A 27,649-nucleotide genomic window follows, 5' to 3' on the forward strand; every position below is an offset into this window, starting at 1 on the left:
TGTGGCACATATACACCATGGAATACTATGCAGCCATAAAAAAGGATGAGTTCATGTCCTTTGCAGGGACATGGATGAAGCTGGAAACCATCATTCTCAGCAAACTAACACAAGAACAGAAAACCAAACACTGCATGTTCTCACTAATAAGTGGGAGTTGAACAATGAGAACATATGGACACAGGGAGGGGAACATCACACACCAGGGCTTGTCCAGGGGTGGGCGGCTAGGGGAGGGATAGATTTAGGAGAAATACCTAATGTAGATGACAGGTTGATGGGTGCAGCAAACCAACACAGCATGTGTATACCTATGTAACAAATCTGCACGTTCTGCACATGTACCCCAGAACTTAAAGTATAATTTTAAAAAAAGCCTTAAGTTCTTTTAATGTCACATTATTAAAAGTAAATTTACTTTAAAGCATGTTCTCCATTCCACAGAATTTTTTTAGAACATGTATAGACTTCTCTGGCAACCTGAGGGAAACTGTGGAAGTACAAGCTTACTACAAGTTGCAGAAAATTTCAGAAAATTCAGGGTCTCCTTAAAGTTCCTCCATGAATTCCCAGGTAAAAAGAGAAGAGAAAAAATCAGATAACGTACAGCCCATACTTGTGACTTACAGTTTACAGCTCTGCATGGAAGGTTGGGAAAGCTGAGTAAAAGGGAAAAGACCATTTTGCTACCTAATACCAAATCATACACGACAAGCTGGGAAATATACTCTACTTATCGCGAGTTAAGCAACATAGCAGGCTCAGGAGTCAGACTCCTGGATTTAGATTCCAGCTTTGCCTCTCACTAGCTCTGTGTCCTTGGGCAAGTTATTTTACTCCTCCATTACTTTCCCTTCTCTCTCTATATATCCTCATCTGTAAAACGAGATAAACAGCACTTACCTCACAGGGATGTAAGGCTTAAATATGTTCACACTTGCATAAAGCATTTGGAATAGTAACTGGTACATGGTAACTGACTGGAAAATATTAACTGTTATTGTTACCTTTAATGCCCTTCGCTGTGTTTAGACTCTTGTAACAGGTCCTACACAGAGTATTCTGAATATAAAATTTATTTCAATGATAGAGGATCACTGTTATGAGTATTAAATGTTATACTGGGCTACAGATACAGCTGGGTATATAAGATATTACTAAACTTACAATCATAAACTGGCCTCCCTGTCTCATAGTCAAACTGTAGCCATACTTAGCATTTGGTGCAGTATTTCTTTAAATTTTGACTTACAAGCCAAGATTGAAAAATTAAAATATTTCGTCTAAAAATTCAGATTTCTAGTTTCTCTTAAAAGCTGAAGATCTGGCAACACTGGACTTCATTACTGCACAGAAATGATTTACCAGCATTTATGGAATTCTCTTGAGAAAGTAACTTTCAGTTCATGCTTTGCCCTCTTTTTCATAAGAGCAGTCTATAGAATATGTGAATATATTTTCCTCTTTCCTTTTTCAGAAAAAAATTTAATTTTATGAAAAGTTATCTATTGAAGGCCGAAGTTTCTCTTTATTCATTTTCTCCAATCTTCTGTGACTGAATCAGCAACATTCAAAATATGTATTATTTGTTAAAACAAGTAAGATCTACAACTTTCATTCATTCTCTTACTACCTACAAGCTACATTTTTAAACAAGCATGAAGGAAGAACATCTTATGTCTTTTCAATAATTTGGGAATTCAATAATACAAATTCTTTTTTCTTTAATTTTTTTTTACAGAACTAAGCTTAAGCTTCAATAATATAAATTCTTTAATTGACGTTTTAAAAAGAATCCACCTTTGATACTGTAACACCTGTACATCCTCAGTCTTTAGAAAGATTTCCACATCAAAACAAGAATACTAGGTCTGTCCTCTTTTGGTTTACAATTATGCTTGACTCTAGTGTATCAAGCTGACTTGACTTTTCTTGTTACTAAACTGAATTATGAGACACAGGAATTATATGGATACGAGAGTATGTTATATTCCTACCCCAAACCACTGTTTACAGTAATATGCTCTTTCACCATACTAAATATACAATAGTATGGATTTGAGAGATTTAATTGGTCCCTTAACATTTTATAATATGTATTGTAATTATCCATGATGCTATTTTCCAACTTATACTAAGATTTCAATCTTCCCTTCCTAATTTAGCACAAAATTTCTATATATTAACTTAGAATTTTATAATGTTCACAAATCAATAATGATCATAATCTAGTTCTCACCAAGTTGCTCTGAGGATTAAATGAGATAATGCGTATAAAAATGTTTCTAATTTAATTTTGCCTTGTGAGTTTTATTACTGTATTAAATGACTTAGAGTTAAAACAAAATTCTACTATGCCTGCATTGCAAAATACAACAGACCAAAAAAAAGTGAAATAAAAACTGTAATACAAATTTGACTGAATATTAAAACTATATAACTTCCCTAACTAATCAATTGTTATCTTATTTATGTCCAGGTTGCACAATTGTGCAAATTATAGTGATGCTAAGTAATATCTATAGTTCTACTGCTTTATGCAGTATTTTTTAAATATTATTTGCTAGTGAATTCAACACATTTATCTTTAATAGAATTTATGTTTACCTTTTACAAACTGAGCATGCACAATATAAAAAGTTATTTGAAAACATTCATTTATATGGCAGAGCCTACATATTTTATTGTACTATGAATTTACAGTATAGTATGAGCAACATGAAATCTTTTTTCTTTTTCTTTCTTTTTTTTTTTTTTTGAGATGGAGTCTCCCTTTGTTGCCAAGGTTAGAGTACAGTGGCACAATCACAGCTCACTGCAACCTCTGTCTCCCAGGTTCAAGTGATTCTCATGCTTCAGCCTCTTGAGTAGCCAGGACTACAGGTGTGTGCCAGCACACCTGGCTAATTTTTGTATTTTTAGTAGAGGTGGGGGTTTCACCAGTTGGCCAGGCTGGTCTCGAACTCCTGACCTTAAGTGATCTGCCTGCCTTGGCCTCCCAAAGTGCTGGGATTACAGATGGGAGCCACCATGGCCAACCATGAAATTCATTTAGGCAAAAATATTAATTTCTTTGAGAATCAGGTATCAGCTCTCATTTTTTTGGATGTATCAAACATGAAAGAATCACCTTAAAGCAGGGGTGGGCAACTATGGTCTGTGGGCCAAGAATAATTTTTGGATTTTATTTAAGTGTAAGAAGAAAGAAAAAGAAAAAAGGAAGAAGACAGAAGCAATTACAGCAGTGGCAGTAGCAAAAGATACTGTATGTAGTCTGCAAAAAATTATTGATTATCCAGCCCCATATGGAAAAATCTACAACCCCTTCCTTAGAGTTATCTATTCATAAAGCAGTAAATAATCAACCAGCCAGGAATCTCTCTTACCTGTCCAAGTATTTGTGAAAAGGAAGTCTTAACTGTCACCTAGTTTAAAACAATTATTGAAAAAAAAGGTTATTTTCCTCTAAACTCCTTTACATTTTATTAAATTGAGCACTTATGCATATCTCTAAGCATAATAATTGATTTTCTATAATGGTAAACCTTAAAGGCACTCAAGATCTTAAAGAATCTTCCGAACCACCATGTAAATTGTATTAAGTGTAGTTTTACTGTTTAGTATACTTTCCCACGTATCTAATTATTTGACAGTTGAGTGAATGCCATTATGCCCCTTTACTACCTAAAATATTTAATTAAGTAGAATATCTTATTACCATTACCATATCATGCCAGCTAAAGAAATTTAAGCCAAAATAATATTTTAAAAAGAAATCATCCTTAATTATCTCTACCACAAATACAACTTTTTTGATAATTAGGAAGTCTATTTGATATTAGAAAGGAGATAAATATTTTTAGGGAAGTTTAATATGATTTTGTCAAAATATGGACTTCTGAAGATATGCAGTATTTGTAAAAAAAAAATGGACATTTTGAGAGCATGCAGTAGTTGGAGTCAAATTTTTATCACAATTTTTTCTATTGCTTTAATATTATAAATATGAACATGCAAATTAAAAACTACTGTGGCCCTGAAAAACCTTTAACTGTTAGAAACAGGATACAAGATATCAAAGCAATAATAAATTCCACAAAATCTAAATTAATTCATAATATAAGTTCAACTGAAACTTGGCTGGAAGAACAGATTCTATTAATTTGACAATATCAATCCTAGTTTACCCTTGAAAAGTTAGTTCTAACAAAGAATCTAAACATTTAAGCTTGGTTTAAAGCAGTTGAGCAGAAATAAAATATTTCACATAAACCAGAAGCCTATGATGTCATAACCACTGAAATAAGTAGTACTTTAACCACTTAAATCTGGGATCTAGGGGCTCTTCAGTCATGAATCCATAAGTAAGTAAAATGTTACTCTCAAGTCTATTCCCCTTAACACAAAGAGATGTACTTTGATTACAAAATAAACACAATAGGTATGAAATCACACATTTTAATGACTAGCAGAGCTTAAAATAATTAGTGAAAAGGAAAGAAGATCCTTAAGCTAACAACCAGTAGAGCTATACACCAATAAGTATCATGTCAGTTACTGCAGTAAGCCCATGTCAGCTGACCTCATGATGTTCTTCAATTTATAAAAAAGATTCTGGACTTGGGGCTTCCAAATTTAGAAGGTTAATCTACAGTCTCATTTTTTTGCTTTATCTTCTATTACTTATTAAGATGTATACATTTTCAAATGGCCCAGCTATGGAGATGCTAAGGTGGTGTTAACAGGAAAAATGAAGAATATTTAAAATATCTTAAATGCCTATTTTTTATATGCATTGGCTTCCATACCATCATATAGCTGAAGCTTATATAAAAAGAACATTTCTAGCTTATTCTACAACTAAATCTTAAAAATTAATCAAACATACAACTTACCTCGTACCGACAGTCTGATGACGTGTACATTTTTAATAATGCCACATGGGTATCATTTTCTGGTTGAGCAATATGGAGTTTCAGAGAAATTTCTGTGGAAGATGGAGCCCTGAAGAGATAACTTAAATATCAATTCTCAAATACAAAATGCTGGTAAAGAGCCATGGCTAAGTTAATCCTCAGCACAATATAACTGAATAATGTAGAGGAAGCTAGGTGCCAGACACATAATTGTGGATGGGCACTTTTTCAATGATATCACAATTGTTTGAATGCTCCCTCTAGGACACAGGAGTTGGGAGAGGGTGGAAGGGGGTTCAGGTTCCAAGGAAGTAAAGTTTAAGTTCTCTATCATTTCATAAGAATACTATATATCAAATTACAGGAACAATGCTACATAAAGGATACATACATTTTACTGAGGCATTTTAATAATTCATGATTTAAATAAATAAACTAAGCAGAATATCTATTATTCAAAAACACCAAAGTTTAAAGTAAATTCTTTCAAATACTTACTGTGCAATGGTTAGTGAATCTTCATAAGACCAAGGAATATGAAGTTTATAGATACTGGTTATTTCTTCTGTTAAAACATTAAAAAAATGTATTATTTACAACATGTTACCCTAAACGTTACATAAACTACCATAATATCTAACTAATTATACAATTGTCCATTTCATTAAAAAAATCAGTACAGGTTATATTACATGATAAAAAATTATGGCGAATTCCTAAATAATAATGCTTTAATTAGATTTATAATAGATATTACAGCAGATAGGCAGTATTAAGAAAGTGGAAAAATACTAAATAACTAAATCTGAATTACTACTATAAGACATAAAGATATACGGCATTTTTAAAATGTGGGTATTTAAAGTGAAACAGATAAAAATGCTTTACTGTTAAGAAAGGGTCTATGTTAAATCCCCTGGAAATATAAACAACTTTTCTATTATAAATTTAATTTTACGTCACATAAAAATATATGGAAGAATAAGTATTATAGAAAATTCGAGTTAACACCTATTGAGTCTTCAAATGACAATATTATTTTCTGTACATTTTTTAGAAAACATATTTACCTTTGACTGCTGAGCACTTGCTTACCACGTTGATTTTAAAAGCTTGGTATATCTAATAGAGTTTGACCACAAAAACAAAATATAAAGGTTTACTTGTATGTTAAAGTAAACATTAAAGTAAAATCAAATCCTTCTTCTTGTAGTCAGGATTAATTACCTGTCCAAAGTTCAGAAGCTCTATATTGTAGTATAGGCCATTTGTATTTAACACCACCTTCCTTGAAGACAATCCTGTTGAATTAAAAGTACTGTATTAGTTAGAATATCAAGAAAGTTGTTAAAAACGTACTGATTATTTAATTAGCACTAAGACAACGCCAATAATTAAAAATTTATTTAGAGGTTTTCACTTCTGTATGGAGTTAACTCCTAAAAATCTAATCTCCCAGCAATAAACTCTAGACAAAATAAATTTTATGACTTCCAATCACATCAATCTGCTTTTAAAAAGTCAGGTATATAATTCCAATTTCAGAAAGGTGTACTTTCTTGGTAGATCTTTTATTTTACAAGCTTCTTATCTTCAATGATATGGGTGATTCAGAATTGTCATTTCTGTATTGTTCTGGGTATTTTTGTACCAAAACAAAGGGTAGGGGGAAAAATAAAAATCCTAAAGTTTTGCCAATTAACACAGATTCTTTTCATAAATAGAATGTAAAAAAAATATTTAAAGGGCACAGGAGTCAACGTAAAAAAGTTCCCAATATTCAAAGCTAGAACAACTTAAGCAAAAATATATATAATAATAGAATTGGATTATAGCCCAGTGAATAAAATAGATATCCCTGAGTCCATAGTGACATAAAAAAAAATTGAATAAATAAATAATGGCGGAGAAGGGTCTACTTTATCTCAGAAAGAATTCCACTAAATGTAGAATACCAGAGTGATATTTGCTAAGTACTAGATGAACCAATGGATGCTAAAAATAGTGGGTTATTCTAAAGAAAAACAGGACATTTATATATTCTCAAAGTATGTCACCCCAGATATTTATTAACTACAAAAGGAAAAAGCAATAACATTATAGTGGAGAAATCTAGCAGGCACCACCTTAACCAAGAAAGGAAAATGAACATAACTAGTAATTAGAGATATCAGTATCACGTATACTCAAGATGATATAGTTGGAAATCCTCATTGCTTCTGTGGTATTTTGGCAAAAATACATAACCTCAATCTAATCATAAGAAAGTATTAGGCTGGGCGCGTTGGCTCATGCCTGTAATTCCAGCATTTTGGGAGGACAAGGCAGGCAGATTTCTTGAGTCCAGGAGTCTGAGACCAGCCTGGGCAACATTGTGAATCTCTGTCTCTAAAAAAATACAAAAAAATTAGCTGAGCATGGTGTTACATGCTTGTAGTCCTAGCTACTCAGGAGGCTGAGGTGGAAGGATCGCTTGAGCCCAGGAGGCAGAGGTTGCAGTGAGCTGAGATCATGCCACTGTACTCCAGCCCAGGTGACAGAGTGAGACCCTGTTCCCCACTCCCCCCACAAAAATGGAAGTATCAGACAACTCCAAATAAGGAACATTGTACAAAATAATTGAATAGTATTCTTCAAAGGTTTCAAAGTTGTGAAAGACAAGGAAAGACTGAGGAACTGTCACAGATTATAGGAGACTTAGGAGTCATGACAACTAAATGCAATGTGGAAAACTGGATAAGCAGGACATCTGTGGAAAAACTGGTGAAAAACAAATAAAGCCTGTAGTTTAATTAACAGTATTGCACCAATGCTAATTTCTTAATTTAAAAAATTGTATTGTGTTTATGTAGAAGTTCAACCTTAGGGAAATGTGGGTGAAGGATATACAGGAACTCTTTTGTAACTTTTCTGTAAATCTAAAATTATTTCAAAATAAAGTTAAAAAGAATATTTAGAGAAATCTTGAAACCTTATACAAATAACAATTTATAACTCTATATTAAAATTGTATTAAAAGGTGTAATCCCAGCACTTTGGGAGGCCGAGGCGGGTGGATCACGAGGTCAGGAGATCGAGACCACGGTGAAACCCCGTCTCTACTAAAAATACAAAAAATTAGCCGGGCGTGGTGGCGGGCGCCTGTAGTCCCAGCTACTGGGAGAGGCTGAGGCAGGAGAATGGCGTGAACCCGGGAGGCGGAGCTTGCAGTGAGCCAAGATTGCGCCACTGCACTCAAGCCTGGGCGACAGAGCGAGACTCCATCTCAAAAAAAAAAAAAAAAAAAAAAAGGGCCAATAGGATAAATTTCACATAAGAACAGACACACAGACACATATATACACACGCGCAATTATGTGCAAATGTATGTGATTATGGAAGTTCACTTCTCAGAATATGACTGTTAGCCCACTGAGAATAAAACCACTGAACCACATCATATAGTTATTCTAAGAACTATACTTGAAATATTCAACATTTGATATTACAAAGCTCTGCTTTACTGCAGCTCTGTTAAAAATAAAAGCAATTCTTATGCTTTCCAAAAACAAAGTACTTACCAAAGGAAAAAAGATGAGTTACAGGAAGCTGTATGTATCTTTTCTCTTTTTTAAAGAATTCACAATCTACAACAAACTGAAATATAAAACATTGATTTGTTAGAAAAAGTAAGTTACATTTATAGTAAAGTATCTTTACTTGATGTTTGAGTGGAAAATAAAAGTCTATAAACCTCAGCTTTGGGGAAAGTATCATCTATTACACTATAATTCTGCCTATACTTAGGTGGCAAGAATTTCTCAAGGAGAGATACTATGCTGAGAAAACTTGATACACAAGCTTAACTTAATAGATAAATTATTCAAGGGCCATTTCTAGAACAGATTCATAGCAGTTTTTTTATAGTTAGCTTTAGGTGTTTGCATAAGAAGGATAGTAAAGGATGGATGAAAGTATCATCAGCCTAAGCTAATTCAAGATTAATTAAAGATTTAGATACTATGTCTCTTAATGCTTTCATAGTCAAAAGGAAAATGTGATTTTGTTTTATATCTTTTGAAAAATCCTGTATTTATTAAAGATAGTCTAATTAGACTATAAAAGGCTTTTGGAGAAATACTGCCATTCATTGACACATGGCTAATGTTATTTGTGGAACATTATTTCAGGTTAAACAGTTATTACAGTAAGTGGAAAAAAGGTTTACTATGTATGAAGCCAGAAAAAGAAATGCTTTTCAAGAAAGTAAAACTATAATGTGACACGTGCATCATTATAATTTTTTGTAGTGACATTTCTTTTTACATAACATTTCTATTAGCTGCATAAGAAAACCTGCTCTCACTTATCTGCAAGAACTGTTTCTGGTAAAGGAATAATTTCATTAAAATAATCTCTACAATACAATCATATTATTTTAATCTATAAAAGCTAAAGAAAAATTAATGTGATGCATAACTGTAGCTAGCAAGTAGTTTGCTGTATATAAAAGTGGAAAGCTAGTGGGGTCTATCCTAGGCTTTTCTAATAACTATACTTTGGATTTGTCTGAAGCAGTATTACTTTGTTTGCCTCTTGGGTAGATTTTTTATTGTTTTCAAAAGTGCAAAACAGAAGGGAAATTGCTATTAGATTATACCATACACTTGGGGGGATAAAAGAAAAAACTTTTAAGGGGTTTTGCTTTTATTTTTCCCTCCTTACTTACAAAGCAAAGAACACAGTCAGATATTTTCATTACAGAAAACAGATGCTAAAAGATTATAGAAATCATTTATTGAACAGGATTATTCATTACATTTTTTACAAAGTACTTTTGGATAAGCCTATATCAGACAGGGAAGCAGTTTTTAAAAGCAATTTCATCACTTTGAACAAGTTTAAAATAATAGAATTTTTATTATTGCTTTAAAAATTTGGCTATGCCTTTAGTTTTGCATCATGACAAAAACCCTACCCAAGAAAGAGAAAATTCAAAGGCCTGTCTCTGAAACACCCAAGATAAGTAAATTTCTAATGGGTTTAATTATTTTGTTTTCTGTTACAAAAAAATACAGATAAATTCCATATTCGCATTTCTAAAAATATATTGATACAAGTTGACTCAAAAATGTTTTACACGATTTGAATATATGTCATGTTCTGATGATGAGCTATACATAGACATGCAAAAATTATGAAAGACTTAAGTTATAATTCTAGTGAGACGGGGTTGTACAACAGTAGATTCAGCAGTGTTACTTTCCAAAGAGCATTAAGATGCATTACATGTTTATTAGGCTGCTAAGACTGTCTATTTGCAGAAAGGCTCATTAATTTCTTGGAATAACCAGAGAGGGCCTTTTCAAGTTTGAGAAAAATGTTAGATCCATTCAAAACCAGCTTACCTGCCAGAAAAACCCTTAAAGAGAGCTTTTAGTATTGAAGATGCTGAATTACCTCTCACTTGAGCTAAGCAAAACAGAACAATGAACCCATTATAAGGTACTTGTGAGAGTTAGTCATTGAGATGACTCCCAACTACATCCCCCTTTTCCTTTCTCTATTTCTTCTATATTTTTCTGATTATTTTGGCTACAAATCTTATCAACCTTCTCAGTCAATAAACATTTTCTTGAGCATTTATGCAGTAGTCACTGAAGGCTGAGGATGCAAAGTAGAATAAAACCTATCTGTTCATTACTCTTAAAGAGTTCACAATGTGGTCATGGCAACTGAGACATAAATTATAATTCAATATAATAAATTTTTCAAAGAAGTTATAAACGAAGTATCATGGGAATAAGTAAAAGATTACTGGGGGACTCTGGAAAAGGGAAAAAGGGACATGGGTTGGATCTTGAAGAGTAAGTTTGCTGGGTGAAACAGGAAAACGGGAGTCCAAAGGGCCCTTTACCTCCATTTTCTTTCTTACCCACTAATTCTATCAAAATCACCATTTTTTTCTTTCTATTCCCACCTCCCTAATACAGGCTGAGGATCCCTTATCCAAAATACATGGAACTAGAAGTGTTTGATTTTTTTCAGATTTTGGAATATTTGCCTATACATAATGACATATCTTGGGGATGGAACCTAAGTCTAAACACAAAATTCATTTATGTTTCATACGTATCTTACACACTTAGTCTTGAGGTAATTTTTATATTTTTAATCACTTTGTGCATGAAACAAAATTTTGACTGTTTTGACTACATCTCACCACATGAGGTCAGGGGTTGAATTTTCCAATTGTGGTGTCAGGTTGGTGCTCAAAAAGTTTTAGATGGCACGTCCTCATTATTATAGCAGTGAGTATCCCCACCTGTCAGAAAGTTTTTAGAGTTTGGATTTTTGGATTAAGGGTGCTCAGTCTGTACAAGCCCCTTATGAGGTGCCTAGTCTGTTTCTGATCTATTCTACGGCATAAGGAGATTAATCTTCTCAAATAAATGATTTCTGATACCATTACTACTATAGTGAAAAATCTTATGGCTTCCAACTGACTTCTGAATTCCGTAAAGTCCTGAATCCTCCAATCAAGACTTCCACAATATGGCCATGAACTAATTTTCCAGACTTTTCCTCCACTACTATTCAAACCCATCGTGGCCATCCTTTCAAAATTATTATTTACTTATTCAATGTTTTTCAAATATACTTCATGCTTTGCTCTGTTGCTTTGTCTAAACAGTGCTGTCCATTATAACTCCTGGCAACGATGTCACTATTGAGCATCTGGAATGTGACTAGGACAACTAGGGAACAGAATTTTTAATTTTATATTAACTTAAATTGAAATAACCACATGTGCTAGTGATTCCTGTATTGACAGCATGGCTCTACAATGTTCATTCTTCCTATAAAAATCCTAACTATCCATTAAGGCTATTTTGTTTTATTTCATTTCATTTTAAAGGTGGGGTCTCATTATGTTGACCAGGCTGCAGTACAGTGGCTATTCACAGGCATAATCATAGCATACTACAACCTCCACCTCCTGGGTTCAAACGATTCTCCTGCTTCAACTTCCCAAGCAGCTGGGACTACAGGTACTTGCCACCATGCCCACTTGAAAGCCATTTTAAATATCACCTTATTATAATGCCATTCTTTTTATGTACTTGCTATATTCTGATTTGTGTTATGTGTGTTTGGGTAGTTCTTTTTCCACTCTTCCCTCTGCTCCAGTTACATTTCTCTCCCCCTTCCCAATAGTATGTAGCTTTTTAAGAACAGGGTCTTGTCAGCCAGGTGTGGTGGCTCACACCTGTAATCCCAGCACTTTGGGAGGCCAAGGTGGGCGGATCACCTGAGGTCAAAAGTTCAAGACCATCCTGGCCAGCATGGCAAAATCCCATCTCTACTAAAAATACAACAATTAGCTCGGTGTGGTAGCACACGCCTGTAGTCCCACCTACTTGGGAGGCTGAGACAGAAGAATCGCTTGAACCCAGGAGGTGGAGGTTGTAGTGCGCCAAAGTTGCACCACTGCACTCCAGCCTGGGTGACAGAGCAAGACTCTGTCTCAAAAAAGCAAAACAAAATCAGGGTCATGTCTTCATTTGTGTACCTCCTATAATTCCTGGTACATAGCCTTGTACTTAAAGAGTACCTAATAATTCACAGGTTTTGCACCTATGAATTATTATTATGTGCCTAATAATTCATAGATTTTGAAAGACTGATTGATAAACTGGAACCAGTTCTCACTTGGAACAAAGAAACTTGGGTTTATTCTGCTTAGTTCAAGTTAGAGTAGATGATCCTAATAATTTAACAGTCTTAGGTGGATCATCAAACTGGCTACTGTTGTAGATAAACTCTGTGCAGAACAACTCATTGAAAAAGAACTGTAAAATTTAGCATGTGTCTCCAAAACATTCTGATAACAATCTTAACCCACTTGTTACCTTACTTCCATGAACAGATGGTACATAAACAACAAGATGAGACAAAGATGGATAGTCTTGAAGTCTTAATGTCAGATACTAAAATAAAGAAAGAAAGAAACTACTTTTATTTCTTAGAGATTAATGCATGTTTAAAGAAAAATAAATAACACTTATTTCTTACTTAATTAGTTATCTTAAAAAGCAGACTTCCAATTTATGTTCAGTACTTCATAAAATGCCCATGTTTACATTTCCAGGTCAATAATCCTGTTGAAAATCAAGTTCCTAATAATTATTATGTTAAATAGGAACTGCCAAAAATATTCCTTGGATCCCTTCACATAAAACAAATGATATTTAACATTAAATTTAATTATTGTCAATAATTAATTCCAAATTTGGTGTCTTTCTTTTTATAATTTGGTTATTTGTTACATATAGTATCACAGTATTGTTTCTACATTTATTTTGGTTGTATATAACAAAAAACATTCAATAGCTGATGAATGAATAAATGCTAAATATAATGAAAGAGTTACAATTTAATCTCAAATTATTTTGATCTAGCCCAAGTAGTAAAGAGTTGCTGGCTAATGGCATATCTGCACACCATCCCCTGGAATTTATTTAGCAAATGATAAAGACAAGTATGTCTAAATAATGCACCTCACCAAATGAGTAACTATTTATTTCTCAAAATTAAGACCAGTCCTATAGTCTATATCTTGAGGAATGAATTGGTGGAAGACTGCTTTATTTAATGAAAAGCCAAGGCACCAAATACAGGTTTTTTTGTTTTCTGTTTTAATTTAACTTTTATGTTCAGGGGTAGATGTGCAAGTTTGTTACAAAGGTAAACTTGTGTCATGGGGGTTTGTTGTACAGATTATTTCATCACCCAGGTACTAAGCCTAGTTACCCACTAGTTATTTTTCCTGATCCTCTTCCTCCTCCTACTCTCCACCCTCCAACAGGCCCCAGTGTGTGTTGTTCCCCCTACATGTCCATGTGTTCTCATCATTCAGCTCCCACTTATAAGTGAGAAGATGTAGTATTTGGTTTTCTGTTCCTGTATTCATTTGCTAAGGATAATGGCCTCCAGCTCCATCCATATTCCTGCAAAGAACATGATCTCATTCTTTTTTATGGCTGCATAGTATTCCATGGTGTATATGTAATACATTTTCTTTATCCAGTCTACTATTGATGGGAATTTAGGTTGATTCCATGTCTTTGCTATTGTGAATGGTGCTGCAATGAACACACGCATACATGTGTCTTTATAATAGAATGCTTTATATTCCTTTGGATATACACCCAGTAATGGGATTACTAGGTCAAATGGTATTTCTATTTTTAGGTCTTCAAGGAATCTCCACACTGTCTTCCACAATGGTTGAACTAATTTACACTCCCACTAACAGCATGTAAGTGTTCCTTTTTCTCTGCAACCTCGCCAGCATTTGTTATTTTTTGACTTTTTAATAATAGCCATTCTGACTGGTATGAGATGGTATCTCACCGTGGTTTTGATTTGCATTTCTCTAATGGTCAGTGATGTTGAGCTTTTTTTCCATATAATTGTTGGCTACATGTATGTCTTTTGAAAAGCGTCACTTCATGTCCTTTGCCTACTTTTTAATGAATTGTTTTTATCTCGTAAATTTGTTTAACTTCCCTATAGACGCTGGATATTGGACCTTCGTTGGATGCAGAGTTTGCAAAATTTTTCTCCCATTCTGAAGGCTGTCTGTTCACTCTGTTGATAGTTTCCTTTGCTGTGCAGAAACTTTTTAGTTTAATTAGATCCCATTTGTCAATTTTTGCTTTTGTTGCAATTGCTTTTGGTATCATCATCATGAAATCTTTGCCCATTCCTATGTCCAGAATGGTATTGCCTAGGTTGTCTTCCACGTTTTTTATAGTTTTGCATTTTACATTTAAGTTTTTAATCCATCCTGAGTTAATTTTTGTATATGGTGTAAAGAAGAGGTCCAGTTTCAACCTTCTGCATAAGGCTAGGCAGTTATCCCAGCACCATTTATTGAATAGGAAAACCTTTGCCCATTGCTTGTTTTCGTCAAGTTTGTCAAAGGTCAGAGAGTTGTAGGTGTGTGGCCTTATTTCTGGGTTCTCTATCCTGTTTCATTGCTCTATGTGTCTGTTTTTGTACCAGTACCATGCTGTTTTGGTTACTGTAGCCCTGTAGTATAGTTTGAAGTCAAATAGTGTGATGCCTCCAGCTTTGTTCTTTTTGCTTAGGATTGGCTTGGCTTTACTGGGCTCTTTTTTGGTTCCATATGAATTTTAAAACAGTTTTTTCTAGTTATGTGAAGAATGTCAATGGTAGTTTAATAGAAATAGCACTGAATCTATAAATTGCTTTGGACAGTATGGCCATTTTAATGATATCGATTCTTCCTATCCATGGGCATGGAATGTTTATCCATTGTTGATGTCATCTTTGATTTATTTGAGCAGTGTTTTGTAATTCTCCTTGTAGAGATCTTTCATCTCTCTGATTAGTTGTATTCCTAGGTCTTTTATTCTTTTTTTTGGCAATTGTGGATGGAACTACATTCCTGATTTGGCTCTTGGCTTGACTGTTGTTGCTGTCAGTAGGAATGTTAGTTATTTTTGCACATTGATTTCGTATCATGAGACTTTGCTGAAGTTGCTTATCAGCTTAAGGAGGTTTTGGGCTGAGACGATGGAGTTTTATAGATATAGGATCATGTCATTTGCAAAGAAAGATAATTTGACTTCCTCTCTTCCTATCTGGATGCCCTTTATTTCTTTCTCTTGCCTGACTGCCCTGGCCAGGTCTTCCAGTACTATGCTGAATAGGAGTGGTGAGAGAGGGCATCTTTGTCTTGTGCTGGTTTTCAAGGGGAATGCTTCCAGCTTTTGCCCATTCAGTATGATGTTGGCTTTGGGTTTGTCATTAGATGGCCCTTATTACTTTGAGATATGTTCCTTCAATACCTAGTCTACTGAGAGTTTTTAACATGAATGGATGTTGAATTTTATCAAAAGCCTTTTCTGCATCTATTGATAATGATGTGGCTTTTGTCTTTAGTTCTGTTTATGTGATGAATCACCCAAATACAGTTTTTAATCGAGTTTTGTTCTGGAAGTATGTGTGGGGTGGGAGTAGTTATATGTTCTAACAATATGTTTGCATTAAACATTTCTAAAGACACTTAGCTTTCCCCAATCTTCTTCAGAAGCACCAATGTGGGCAAGGAGGACAGAGATGCTCAAGCTAAAGAACCATTAATGAGTAGCCTTCTAACAACCTGACCAGATTCATATGGGATGTTTATGAAACATAAATTCCTGGGCTTCACCCCAACTTAGCAAAGTCCCTGTGACAGACTCATATGTTCTAATGTAAATTAAAGAGCCTTAAAAGGGCCACATAAGCCACAGCTACAGGCAGCTAAGACCCACCAGAAAAATGGTAGCTAATATGAAACATTAATTAGGAAGAACCTGGATAATCTGTGCAGCTATCCACTCTAATGGCTTTTAAGTATTTATTCTCAACAATGGCCAAGTGTTGAATTTATACGTGCTTTGATGGAAGGCTCCATCTATTTATTAAAAGTTCAGTCCACAGAAATGCCTAACAATGATATAATTCTCATCTGACATTACTTTTATTGAGATATTAATATGAATAAAATTTACAAAATTTATTTGCTTTAGTCATCCCTTCAATTTCAAAGCAAAATAATTTTGTGTGCTGTTTATAAATGGCTAATACATATTACATTAAATTTTGATTTTCATTAAAATAAAAGATCTATCCTCCTAAGCTGAGAACACACAAGATTGCAGAATGCTATACTTGTTTTCTAACTTCTCTCTTTCAGCATTTGCCATGAAAAGTAGGCAGCTGAAATAGCTTGTTCTCCTGCTGTTCAGCCAGCTGTTTGTTACATTCAGAACAAACAACATAGGGACCTATTGTTTGATATAGAGACTGACTAATCTTTGGAGATTTAAAAGAATAATATAAAAATTTTATGATTTAAGAAATAGCTTTTAAAACATAGAAGCAAAGTACATTTTATTGGGTTTTTAATAATTTATTTCTTCTTAATCTTTATAGGCTGGATAGAACATCCAAATTAATCTATATAATTCATCCATGTAATAAAAAAATCAACTATACCCCTCAAGCTATTGAAATAAAAAAATAAGTTGAGGAAATATTTAATAACACCTTATAAATGACTGTGCAGTAAGTATATCCTAACACTTTTGTTTGTTTTGATCCTGGTTAGGATAGTACCAGTGAGAGACCCTAAAAATGTTCAAGAGTCAATTTACTTTCCTATCATATTTGTTTGATAAACACAAGGTCACATGAATGAATATGTACAAATAAGATTGACCAAGGTGAAAAAAAAAATTGCAACCATTCCAAAGTGAAGTGTGACTTGCAATTATTTCTTCTGTCACCATTCCTCTATGTTAGCATAAGTTTCTCATTCTCTGTTTGTATAGTATAGAGTTGACTATTCATACAAATAATTATAAACATTCATGAGCAAAAATAACTAACTTAATTGGAGTTAATCGTGAAATAATTGGAAACCACCAGATGATTTCACTTTCAAGTCAATGAATGAGTCTAGGATTCATTATGAAACTATATTTTTAAAGTACAGATTTACTTGAAGACTGAAAACTATCAATCCTGATAAAACTTTATCAGTTACAATAAATACAATTTGGAAATTAGAACAGATATTTTCATAACATTTTAGAATTATTTTGCTTTTTCAACAATAGATTTTGAGACTACGCAAATAAGCCCTTTATAAAAGAACGTGCTGACCTACCAGAGTTGCTTAATCAAATCACAAACAACTATTAAATAAATCCCTGCTGTGACTTATCACCCTGAAGAGCACTAGATAAACTACTTATCTGAGTGCATGACCATGTATCATATCTGTTGGAGATGTCCACTTCCCAACTGCAGGCCTTTCCTCCCAAAATGAGTTCTAAGTATACTAACTCAGCTCATATTTTAAGGCAGGCCATTCAAACATATCCTCAAACTGAATGTTAGAAATCCATCCAGTTCTTTTTGTATGAAGCTATAACATATAGAGATTTAGAGGAATGTTACCTTATAGTTTTTATCTCTGAAAGTAAAAAAAAAAAAATAACACTAATTGTATGTTATTCCCTATCAAATATATTTCTAAGAAAATATTTTTTAAATGTAGGTTAGTAAATCTGAAGTTTACTTAATACTAAGATAAGCTAATGAAAGAGAATATTTTAAAATGTATATAGACTCAAGTATTTTTTTCAACTGAATATTAAAATTCTGAAGCCATAATTTACCTTAATTGTTGGCAGCAGTTCAGCTTTCCATGATAAATCAACCCCTTGCAGGCTTTGAAATAAATATGAAAATATAATTAAAGGACAAATATATGGAAGTATTACAAATTATAAATAAGATTCAGATGAAAAAGAAACCATCTCTACACCTAGTAGAGATGTCTATGGAGTCTAATCCAATATACTCTGTCCACATAGTTCCCTTAGCAACAAAAATGTTTTTCCTAGCTAATTTCAATGTTTGCAAAAATTACTATTATATTCATTTCCTTTACTTTTAATTTTAAAAACAATACTATAATTTCATATAGCATCAAAATGAAAATAACAGTGTATGAAACTATTCTAAAAGTGTGATTTCCAAGTATTGTTTATGTTGAGATAAATGAAGTGGAGGGCCATGCATTCAAAAGACTTACCACATAGAAGTGCTGTTTATGCAAGCAAAAATCCAACTATTTGTATCCTGTTGATGAACAGCACGAAACAAAACACACTAAGTATCGTAGAAAATAATTGTACAGAACAAATACCCATTTTCAACACTTTTTATTGTTATATGATAGGGTGACTAGGAGCAAGTGAAACATAACAGCTTATTGTTGAGAAACATATCCAAGATGTTCTCAAAGTCAAATAAATCAAGGATGGGTAAAGAAGTCTAATGTCAACATTGATAGGTAAGCAGTTATCCTGGAGCCAAGAGTACGAGAAAGACTGCCCTGACAGGTTATCTCTCTTTTTATTCCTTTTTTTTTTTTTTGAGATGGAGTCTTGCTCTGTCACCTAGGCTGGAGTACAGTGGCATGACCTTGGCTCACTGCAACCTCCTCCTCCTGGGTTCAAGTTATTCTCCTGCCTCAGCCTCCCAAGTAGCTGGGATTACAGGCGCCCACCACCATGCCTGGCTAATTTTTGTATTTTTAGTAGAGACGAGGTTTCACCATATTGGCCAGGCTGGTCTTGAACTCCTGACCTCAAGTGATCTGCCTGCCTCGGCCTTCCAAAGTGCTGGGATTACAGGTGTGAGCCACCATGCCTGGCCATCTTTCTACAGCATATCACCTAAGTATTTCTAATTATTGAACCAAAATTTTCAGATTTCAATAATGTCCATACTTTAATTAGATAGTTACATAGTAAGTAATCTACATTTTTTAAATGAAGAATGAAAAGCTGGAGGTAGACTTTTATACAAACGTAAATCCAGAGTCAAGCAATTAAAAATAATTTATATACTGCGTCTCACTTTATCGTTTGAGTTTCCATTTGGTTACCGCAAATAACTTCCTTTTTTTTGAGACAGAGTCTTGCTCTGTCGCCAGGCTGGAGTGCAGTGGCACGATCTTGGCTCACTGCAACGTCTGCCTCCTGGGTTCAAGCAATTCTCCTGCCTCAGCCTCCAGAGTAGCTGGGACTACAGGTGCATGCCACCACACACAGCTAATTTTTGTATTTTTAGTAGAGACGGGATTTCACCATGTTGGCCAGGATGGTCTCCATCTCTTGACCTCATGATCTGCCCTCCTTGACCTCCCAAAGTGACCAGCAAATAACTTCTATACAACCAAGAATGTGTTGGACTGAAACACAATTCCAAGGGCTCCAGACTAAAGCTGGTTATGATTCATCAGCACAGGATGGAAATTCTGTAGAGATGACTGTGACATTTTAACATATTCTGTATTCAGCTTTAGGCAATTAAAAGCAGTGTGACCACACTGTGGGAGGCCAAGGCGGGCGGATCACGACATCAGGAGATCGAGACCCTCCTGGCTAACACGGTGAAACCCCGTCTCTACTAAAAATACAAAAAAATTAGCCGGGCATGGTGGCGGGCGCCTGTAGTCCCAGCTACTCGAGAGGCTGAGGCAGGAGAACGGCATGAACCCGGGAGGCGGAGCTTGCAGTGAGCCAAGATCGCGCCACTGCACTCCAGCCTGGGCGACAGAGTGAGACTTCGTCTCAAAAAACAAAACAAAAACAAACAAACAAAAAAGCACTGAGATCTTAACTGCAACTTTTAAGGACGTAAGAGCAATGTTCTGAGATATGATTATCTAACTAGTGAAATCCTACCAAGACATAAGAGGATGAGAAGCACTGCTCACACAGCTACATAAATTTGTCCTTTGAATCACAGATAGGACAACCAAGAAATCAATGCTTTTATTCAACTGATACTTATAAAGTCCATTCTATGGCCAAAGAATGATATACTAAGCCCTCAGGGAAAATGATGAATCAGGCAGACCTAGTCTCTGCTCTCATTCAGCTTACATAAAATGTTAAGACATTTTTCAGGAATATATAAAAGAAAGCTAACAGGAAACAAACAAAAAAGTGTGGTGTTTCTCTGTAGGCAAAATACTTGTGTGAGTCCTGTATCAGTTACCTGTACTTCCCAGAACAATAATGTGACATTAAAGAAGCAAGGCAAAAGAACAGATCTGCACAGCCTGGACACAGAAAATCTAGCAGCCCTTAAAGATCCAACCCACTTTTGTAAAGGGTTTTTGCAGCTACTAAGAAGGGGTCTATCCTCAAAGGTAACCCTCATTATGAAAACTGCTGATATTTCATACTACTTCGGTGTATTGGGAATTCTGTCCCATTCATCAATGGATTGAATAGATAGATAATGTATTACTCAAGTCCACCCTAAAACAACATGTTGATATAACCTAGATGTCAAAAGGTTAACTAATTACAAAAATCATACTAAAAACCTTAGAAGTTACTCAAGGATTATTGACTAACTCCTAAAGTATACAGGAAAGAAAATGCTACTGATCAAAAATTTATAGTTCTCAAAAAATTCTGTCTACTGTATTTAATGGCTGCTAAAAACCATCAAGTGAAAGACTGACTGGGCACTTTATAATGGATGGATCATGCTGTCACCACTGAGCCCACCAACATCTTTGTCTCTGAAAGTGGTAAAACCAGATATTATGTACCTCCTGATACCATAAAATAGGTGATACACAGCTCTACTTATAAAACATTCTTACTATAAAAAATTAATCTGAATCTAATCAAGATTCTAGATCTAACTACCAGTTTACAGAAAACATAGGGGATAGAAATACATACTAAAAGACACTATGGGAATACAATCAGTCAAACCCAGAATGTGGGAAATTCTGTAAAACATATAATACATTTCTTTGAACATGTAAGTAGCATGGGGGAAAGGGGGTGGGGCTATTTATTATAAAAGAGACATAAGATCTATGAACTAAAGGCAATGTATACTTTGGATCCTGATTCAAATAAACTTAAAATTTAAGTGAACCAAGGAAAACTGAACATGGAGTGAATATCAGATGATATTAAGGAATTAGTATCAATTTGGCTGGATGAAATAATGGTATTATGGTAATGTATAAAATCCCTATAGGAAAACATACTTTATGGATGAACTAATAAAATGCCTAGAATTTACTTTTAAAATTCTTCAGTCAAAAAAAGTGTAAAGAAATAAATGATATAAGAATGACAGAGTATTGATAACTGTTAAAGCTATGTGTTGATTATAAAAAATTCATTCTTATATTTTCTTTCTGCCTTTATATAAGCTTGAAAATTTCTATAATAAAAATTGAAAAGATTTTTAAAAAATTTACCACGACTTTGTTAATTAATACCCATGAACATTAAATACAGAAAAAAGATCCTCCCATCAGCCAAATGAATAATTTGCACTTTGACAAGCATTTTTCTTAATATAATACTGACATTCTGATTTGAAATTCAGTATTAAGTGAGAAAGGATACATTAAGCCTTTACTCTCAAGGCCAGAATCTGCCAGGGTAAAATGCCCATCTAGATTTTAGGCTGAGAGATGCAAGTCTCTGTGAGAGATGCAAAAGTCTGGTAATTTCACTAAAATGTAGTATTCATTAGCATCTAGCCCACAATGCCTATTATCTTTTTTTAAAAGATTTTACTATATAATCAAATGTCAGCATCTCCAGCAAAGTAACAGATCTTGGTTCTAAATAAATACAAACAACCTAACAAAAGGGAGAAGAAGGAACAGATACAAACATAGAGTGAAGAATCATGAGATATGCCAAAAAAAAAATCAGAATAGAGGAAAAAGAATCCAAATTAAGAAAAAATCCTGAAAGTAAGAAATGTAGATAAATTATTGAAGTACTACTTAACCTTTCCTTTTTTTTTCTTCTGAGACAGGGTCTCACTTCGTCACCCAGGCTGGAGTGTTAGTGGCGTGATCTCAACTCATTGCCGTCTCAACCTCTCAGTTCAAGTGATCTTCCTTCCCCAGCCCCCCAAGTAGCAGAAACTACAGGTGCATACCACCACGCCCAGCTAAGTTTTTTGTATTTTTTGCAGAGACGGGGTTTGACCATGTTGCCCAGGCTGGTCTCAAACTCCTGAGCTCAAACGATCCACCCATCTCAGCCTCCCAAGGTGCTAGGATTACAGGTGTGAGCCACCACACCTAGCTTCCATTTCTAATATCATAATAAATGCATGCTACAGCATTTTTAAACAATATCACATTTTTAATAGTGCCTAACATAGTAGGTACTCATTAAAAAGAAACACAAAAACAAAAATCATTATTCTGATACAGTAAATCTAGATAACATTGTAAGTTACTCTATTATCTTAGAGAATATTTGGTATAAAAAGTACCTCAAATTTTAGTATGGAAGCCAATGGAAAACAAAATTCACTTTATAAAATTCCTATCGAATAGCTTTGCTTAATTACATCTATTCTTTAAAGTACTAATAGAAACTTAGAATTAAAGGGGTTTTGAATTCCATTCCTTCATCACAAATAGATAAAACGAAGGCAGAAAGATAGGGTGGGAGACCTAAACTAGAACCAAAGTTACAACTTAATAGCATAGTATCTGTGATAAAAAAATTTTTGATTAATACTTTTCAATCAAAACACTCTTTCAGAGAAATTATTTTTCAACTACTTAGGCTTAATATTTCATAGCTAGGTCCACCAGTAGAATTTGGAAAATGAACAACAGTTGGCCTCTTAAATCTACATAAAATGTACCAATTATCTTACCAGCATAGTGCTCTGACAATAGACGTGAGTGTAGATTTTTCTATGATTTTCAAGAGGAAATGTAAAATATATCTTCTCAGATTCCTAGAAAATGAAGGAAAACACTCAATATATCTATAATGAGCAGATTAATTTCATCATTCAAAAATCCAGATATAGCAAATGAGTAATTATTCTAATTCTACCATTCTTGGTGGTGTTGAGAACCAATTCTCTAGGAGTGGGAGGAGGAAGATACAGAAGGGCAAGAGAAAGATTAGGTATAAACTCTGTAGTCCTCAGTTTCTCCTGGAAGTATCAGTGTGAATGCACTTTTTTTTGTTGTTTTATTGTGGGTTTTTTGGTCTTTTAGTTAAGATTTTATGCAGTTCTTAGCTCTGGCCATTGAAAAGGCCTAGAAATGCCAACCCAATAGTCACAAGCATTTCTAGTACCAGATTATGGTTTTGAGATACCACTTCCCAAAGAAAAGGAATTGTTCCTTAAAGAAACAGCTGATTCACAGTTTGGGGCAGGAAATGTACAAAATAAGCTAAAATATCTTGTCATACTCAACAGTGAGGAAACTGTTAAAGACAACTAAAAAGCTGTATCAAAAAAACTCAGGAACTAAACTTGAAATGGTTTCCACTGGTCAAATATGGAACGATTGTAGTATCAACATGAAAGGAAACATATTTAAATGCATGAGTGCATAATAATACTGGAGGAAAAAACCCTCTAATGGTCACTAATAAGAAGAAGCTTGTGAGCCAACTCACCATTCTGATAATGAGTAAATATATGGTAAGATCCAAAGATCCACACAATTATCACTCCTTTCCCATATGATTTATTCTACTTTTGATAAATTTAGTAGATGAGCAGTTTTTCTCTAAGTATATAGAATTAACTAGAATACTATTCTAGTTAATAATAGAATTAAACATCACCATTTTTGCATCCTCCTAAATCAATGAATAACTCCAGGCATTCCTCATCAATAGTGGCTAACATCACAAAAAGAGAGAGAGTCTAGCAAAAACAAAAACAAAACAAAAATCTGAATATGAACAAGCAGCTAGATCCAACTACTAAATCACAGGACCACAACAGGCAAAGGAACGTGCTGAATGACTACAGGAATGCAATCAGTAAAATCAAGACTGTGAAACTCTAGAGGACAAATGACTTGGTGTTTTTTTCAACAAATAAGTTTCAAGAAAAAAAAGGGGAGGGTGGTGGTAAGAGAAAGTCTTCCAGATTAAAAAGGAATAAGACATTAATCAATAACAATGTATAGGCCTTGTTTGGATCCTGATGTAAACAAATTGAACATCAAAGAACACAGCAAAAAAGATAAATTTATGATAAAACTGATTACTGACTACTTATTAAGGATTATTATTAAATTGTGGGAAAATGGCATGCAGTTATCTTTTTTAAAGCGTCTTTAACTTTTAAAGATAAATACCAAATTATTTCTGGAAAAAACATCAAAAAAATCCATTGGTGGAATACTTACATTGTAAGCTACATAGGTCCATTTGGACACTTTTACTGGAACCCACATAGATGTCACTGAAGGTAAAGGAAATTAATTTATTTGCCTTGTTTTGTTTTTATACTACATAGTTTCTTTCTTCTTTGAATCCTGGTGAAATATTTCTCAATCACAATAAAGAAGTGGTTTTCTGAACACTGGCTATACTAAAACAGAAAATCTAGTAATATATTTTCTATATACTCATCACCAACTAGCATTCACATCAAGTAAAGTATAAATCTGTTTGGTGTCCTTTAACTCTAAGGAATTATCAATATAAGGAAATAAATATTTCATTTCCCAAACAAGACATATAATTAAATATAACAGGTATAATTTGCTTTATATTTAAATAGACAAAGCATTATTTTGTTAAAAGCAAAATTTATCAGCAAAAAATATGTTGGCAATCCAAAAGAAGAATGAAGAATAACTGATCATTGAGGAACTAAAAGGAGTCAAGAATAATATGGCACTTAGCTTATGGAACTGTTAGGAGAACAGTCATTTAACTGAAATTTTTCTATTTGTCATGTTATTTTCAAGATAAAATTTTTATCAGCAACCTCTTAAACGTTGCTTCTTTTTCCTTTCCTAACCAAGAACTGCACCAGCATCATCATAGGGAAATTAATAATATATGTATATATATATAATAGGATCCTAAAACTGGAAGTATCACAGTTTCAAAGATTTTGTCTGCTATAAACAAATTTACCTAAAATTAATAATGAAATACTTCATTTAAAATTAAAATATGTTATTGTCACCAACCTGTTAAGTCAGAAATTATAGCTGGATTTTCCTCAAAATGTTTTGATGGGTGTCTTATAAAGTGGTGATTCAAAACTGACAGTTTCTTCTTGGAATTTTGAGTTATCTAGAAAGAACATTGATACATTCTATATCATTTTGTATCTATTGTAATAGCTTGATGAAACATTGCTTCAGTAATGATGACAACAGCCAACATTTATTACTCTGAGCTAGGCACTGTTCTGAGCACTGTACATGAACTCACTCAATCATCACAAAAACTCTAAGAGATAATGATTTCATCTGCATTTGAAATGTGAAGAAACTAAAGCACAAAGAAATTAAGAAACTTGCCCAAGTTCACACAGCTATTAAGTCTGGGCTGGGATTCACACCCAGGCATTCTGGCTCTAGAGTCTATGTTTTCATTATTATGCAATAGTGTCTCTCAAGTAACATTTAAGAATAAAACATTATAAAAATGTATAGAAGCAGAAGAGAATTTTAGAGATTCTCTGGTCGTGTGATTCCAACGTACCAGTTTCCAAATTCAGACTATTGCCAATACCATAACAAAGAATCCACTGGTCACTAGAGAAAATAAATATTGTCAACTTTCCTACCATAGAAATTACTCTCTTTTATTCTGTCCTTCTACCTGTTTTTTAAATATCCTGGCACAATAAAAAGTTGGCAACTTTAAAAAATTTGTCATCCCTTTAAAAAAGTGTACTGGGGTATAAAATCCATTTGGTATTGACCATTATTCAACTATCTAGCTTAATAATTGAGGCCCTGACAAGTAAATGACTTTCTCAACAACAGAGTGAGAATGGCAAAGAACTAACAGTGAGGATCCAGTTCTACTAAACCTTTCCAATCCCTTTGGAAGTCACCCAGCATTTGCTTGAACATTTTTAATTCGCTACTTTGTAAGATCATGCATTCCAATTTTAACAACTCTTGCCAGGAGAATGCTTTATTTAGAGCAAATAACTGATTCCTTATTACACTGCTATCTTAGATTGGGAGACAGTCCTTCAAAAATTAGAAACTTGCTATGTTCTCCATTCAAATAAAACATTTCTTCTGCAGATAAAACAACTTCAAACATATCAAGTGTTTTGCATAGAACTCTTTTAGTCCCTTCAACATTCTGATTGCCTCCTCTGGATAAACTCAAGTTTGTTGATGTCCCCCTCAAAATATGACGCATGAAACAGAATACAGTTCTCTAGATACGGTGTCAGTAGAGTGGAGGACAGTGGAACTTTTATACTAATTGATGCAAACTCTCTACTTCAAATAACTCAGTCTTATACTAAATTTGTTTGATTTTCTTAAGGGGCCACATCTGTTTGCAATCAATTAAATGTTACAGCCTGTCTATCAAAACTTTAGGCCAGGTGCAGTGGCTCATGCCTGTAATTCTAGCACTTTGGGAGGCCAAGACGGGTGGATCACAAGGTCAGGAGATCGAGACCACCCTAGCTAACACGTAGAAACCCTGTCTCTACTAAAAATACAAAAAATTAGCCGGGTATGGTGGTGGGCACCTGTAGTTCCAGCTACTCGGGAGGCTGAGGCAGGAGAATGGCATGAACCCGGGAGGCGGAGCTTGCAGTGAGCCGAGATCATGTCACTGCACTCCAGCCTGGGCAACAGAGCAAGACTCCGTCTCAAAAAACAAAAACAAAAACAAAAAAAACTTTAATTAAGACTGGATTCCACCATCCTTACTCACTCTCAAGGCAATCCATCTACTCACAAGTTTTTAGCTATGACTTTTATGCTAATAACCACTAGAAATTACTGATTCCTGCCTTACCACCATGCTTAGGACTAACTATTCTTTGCATTTTAATTTCCCTGAATATATATGTTCTGCTTTTCTCCTGGACTATATGCTTCCTGAGGGTTAGATATCATACCTTAAGTTTTTATTTTCTACTATTTAGTCCAGTCAATTATACATAGTGAGTTTTTAAAACTCAGTTTCATAAACAGTATTTTTGATTCTTAGTAATATGGTTATCAAAAATTTCTCATTTTCCCCTTAAAATGCATAACATATTTATATATTCAGAATTATAATTTATTACATACTAGTACTATAGTTCTTTTCTCATCTTACAAGTTAATGGAAAAA

At 34.0% G+C, this 27,649-nt stretch overlaps 1 protein-coding gene across 7 annotated transcripts in view; it reads right to left on the bottom strand.

Moving 5' to 3' along the window:
* PGAP1 (post-GPI attachment to proteins inositol deacylase 1) overlaps positions 1–27,649 on the bottom strand; it is a 120,198-nt gene that overhangs the window by 34,849 nt on the left and 57,700 nt on the right. For 6 of the 7 annotated variants that reach the window (XR_010122194.1, XM_063644856.1, XM_063644854.1 and 3 more), the window contains 12 exons: positions 25,519–25,624; positions 24,724–24,779; positions 23,220–23,303; positions 18,577–18,623; positions 18,158–18,209; positions 12,809–12,886; positions 8,477–8,552; positions 6,144–6,217; positions 5,987–6,038; positions 5,415–5,481; positions 4,896–5,004; positions 3,387–3,425 (listed from right to left, as the gene is read on the bottom strand). Coding sequence is in view for 6 of the 7 variants with exons in the window: in XM_063644856.1 (XP_063500926.1) it covers positions 3,387–3,425; positions 4,896–5,004; positions 5,415–5,481; positions 5,987–6,038; positions 6,144–6,217; positions 8,477–8,552; positions 12,809–12,886; positions 18,158–18,209; positions 18,577–18,623; positions 23,220–23,303; positions 24,724–24,779; positions 25,519–25,624 (840 nt within the window). In the remaining variant the exon portion in view is untranslated. Of the gene's footprint in view, positions 1–3,386; positions 3,426–4,895; positions 5,005–5,414; positions 5,482–5,986; positions 6,039–6,143; positions 6,218–8,476; positions 8,553–12,808; positions 12,887–18,157; positions 18,210–18,576; positions 18,624–23,219; positions 23,304–24,723; positions 24,780–25,518; positions 25,625–27,649 lie in introns of those variants that run through there. The other variant, XM_063644857.1, reaches the window with a different exon arrangement.

The sequence above is a fragment of the Symphalangus syndactylus genome, chromosome 8 (assembly GCF_028878055.3).
Source record: "Symphalangus syndactylus isolate Jambi chromosome 8, NHGRI_mSymSyn1-v2.1_pri, whole genome shotgun sequence".
In the NCBI taxonomy this organism is placed as follows: Eukaryota; Metazoa; Chordata; class Mammalia; order Primates; family Hylobatidae; genus Symphalangus; species Symphalangus syndactylus.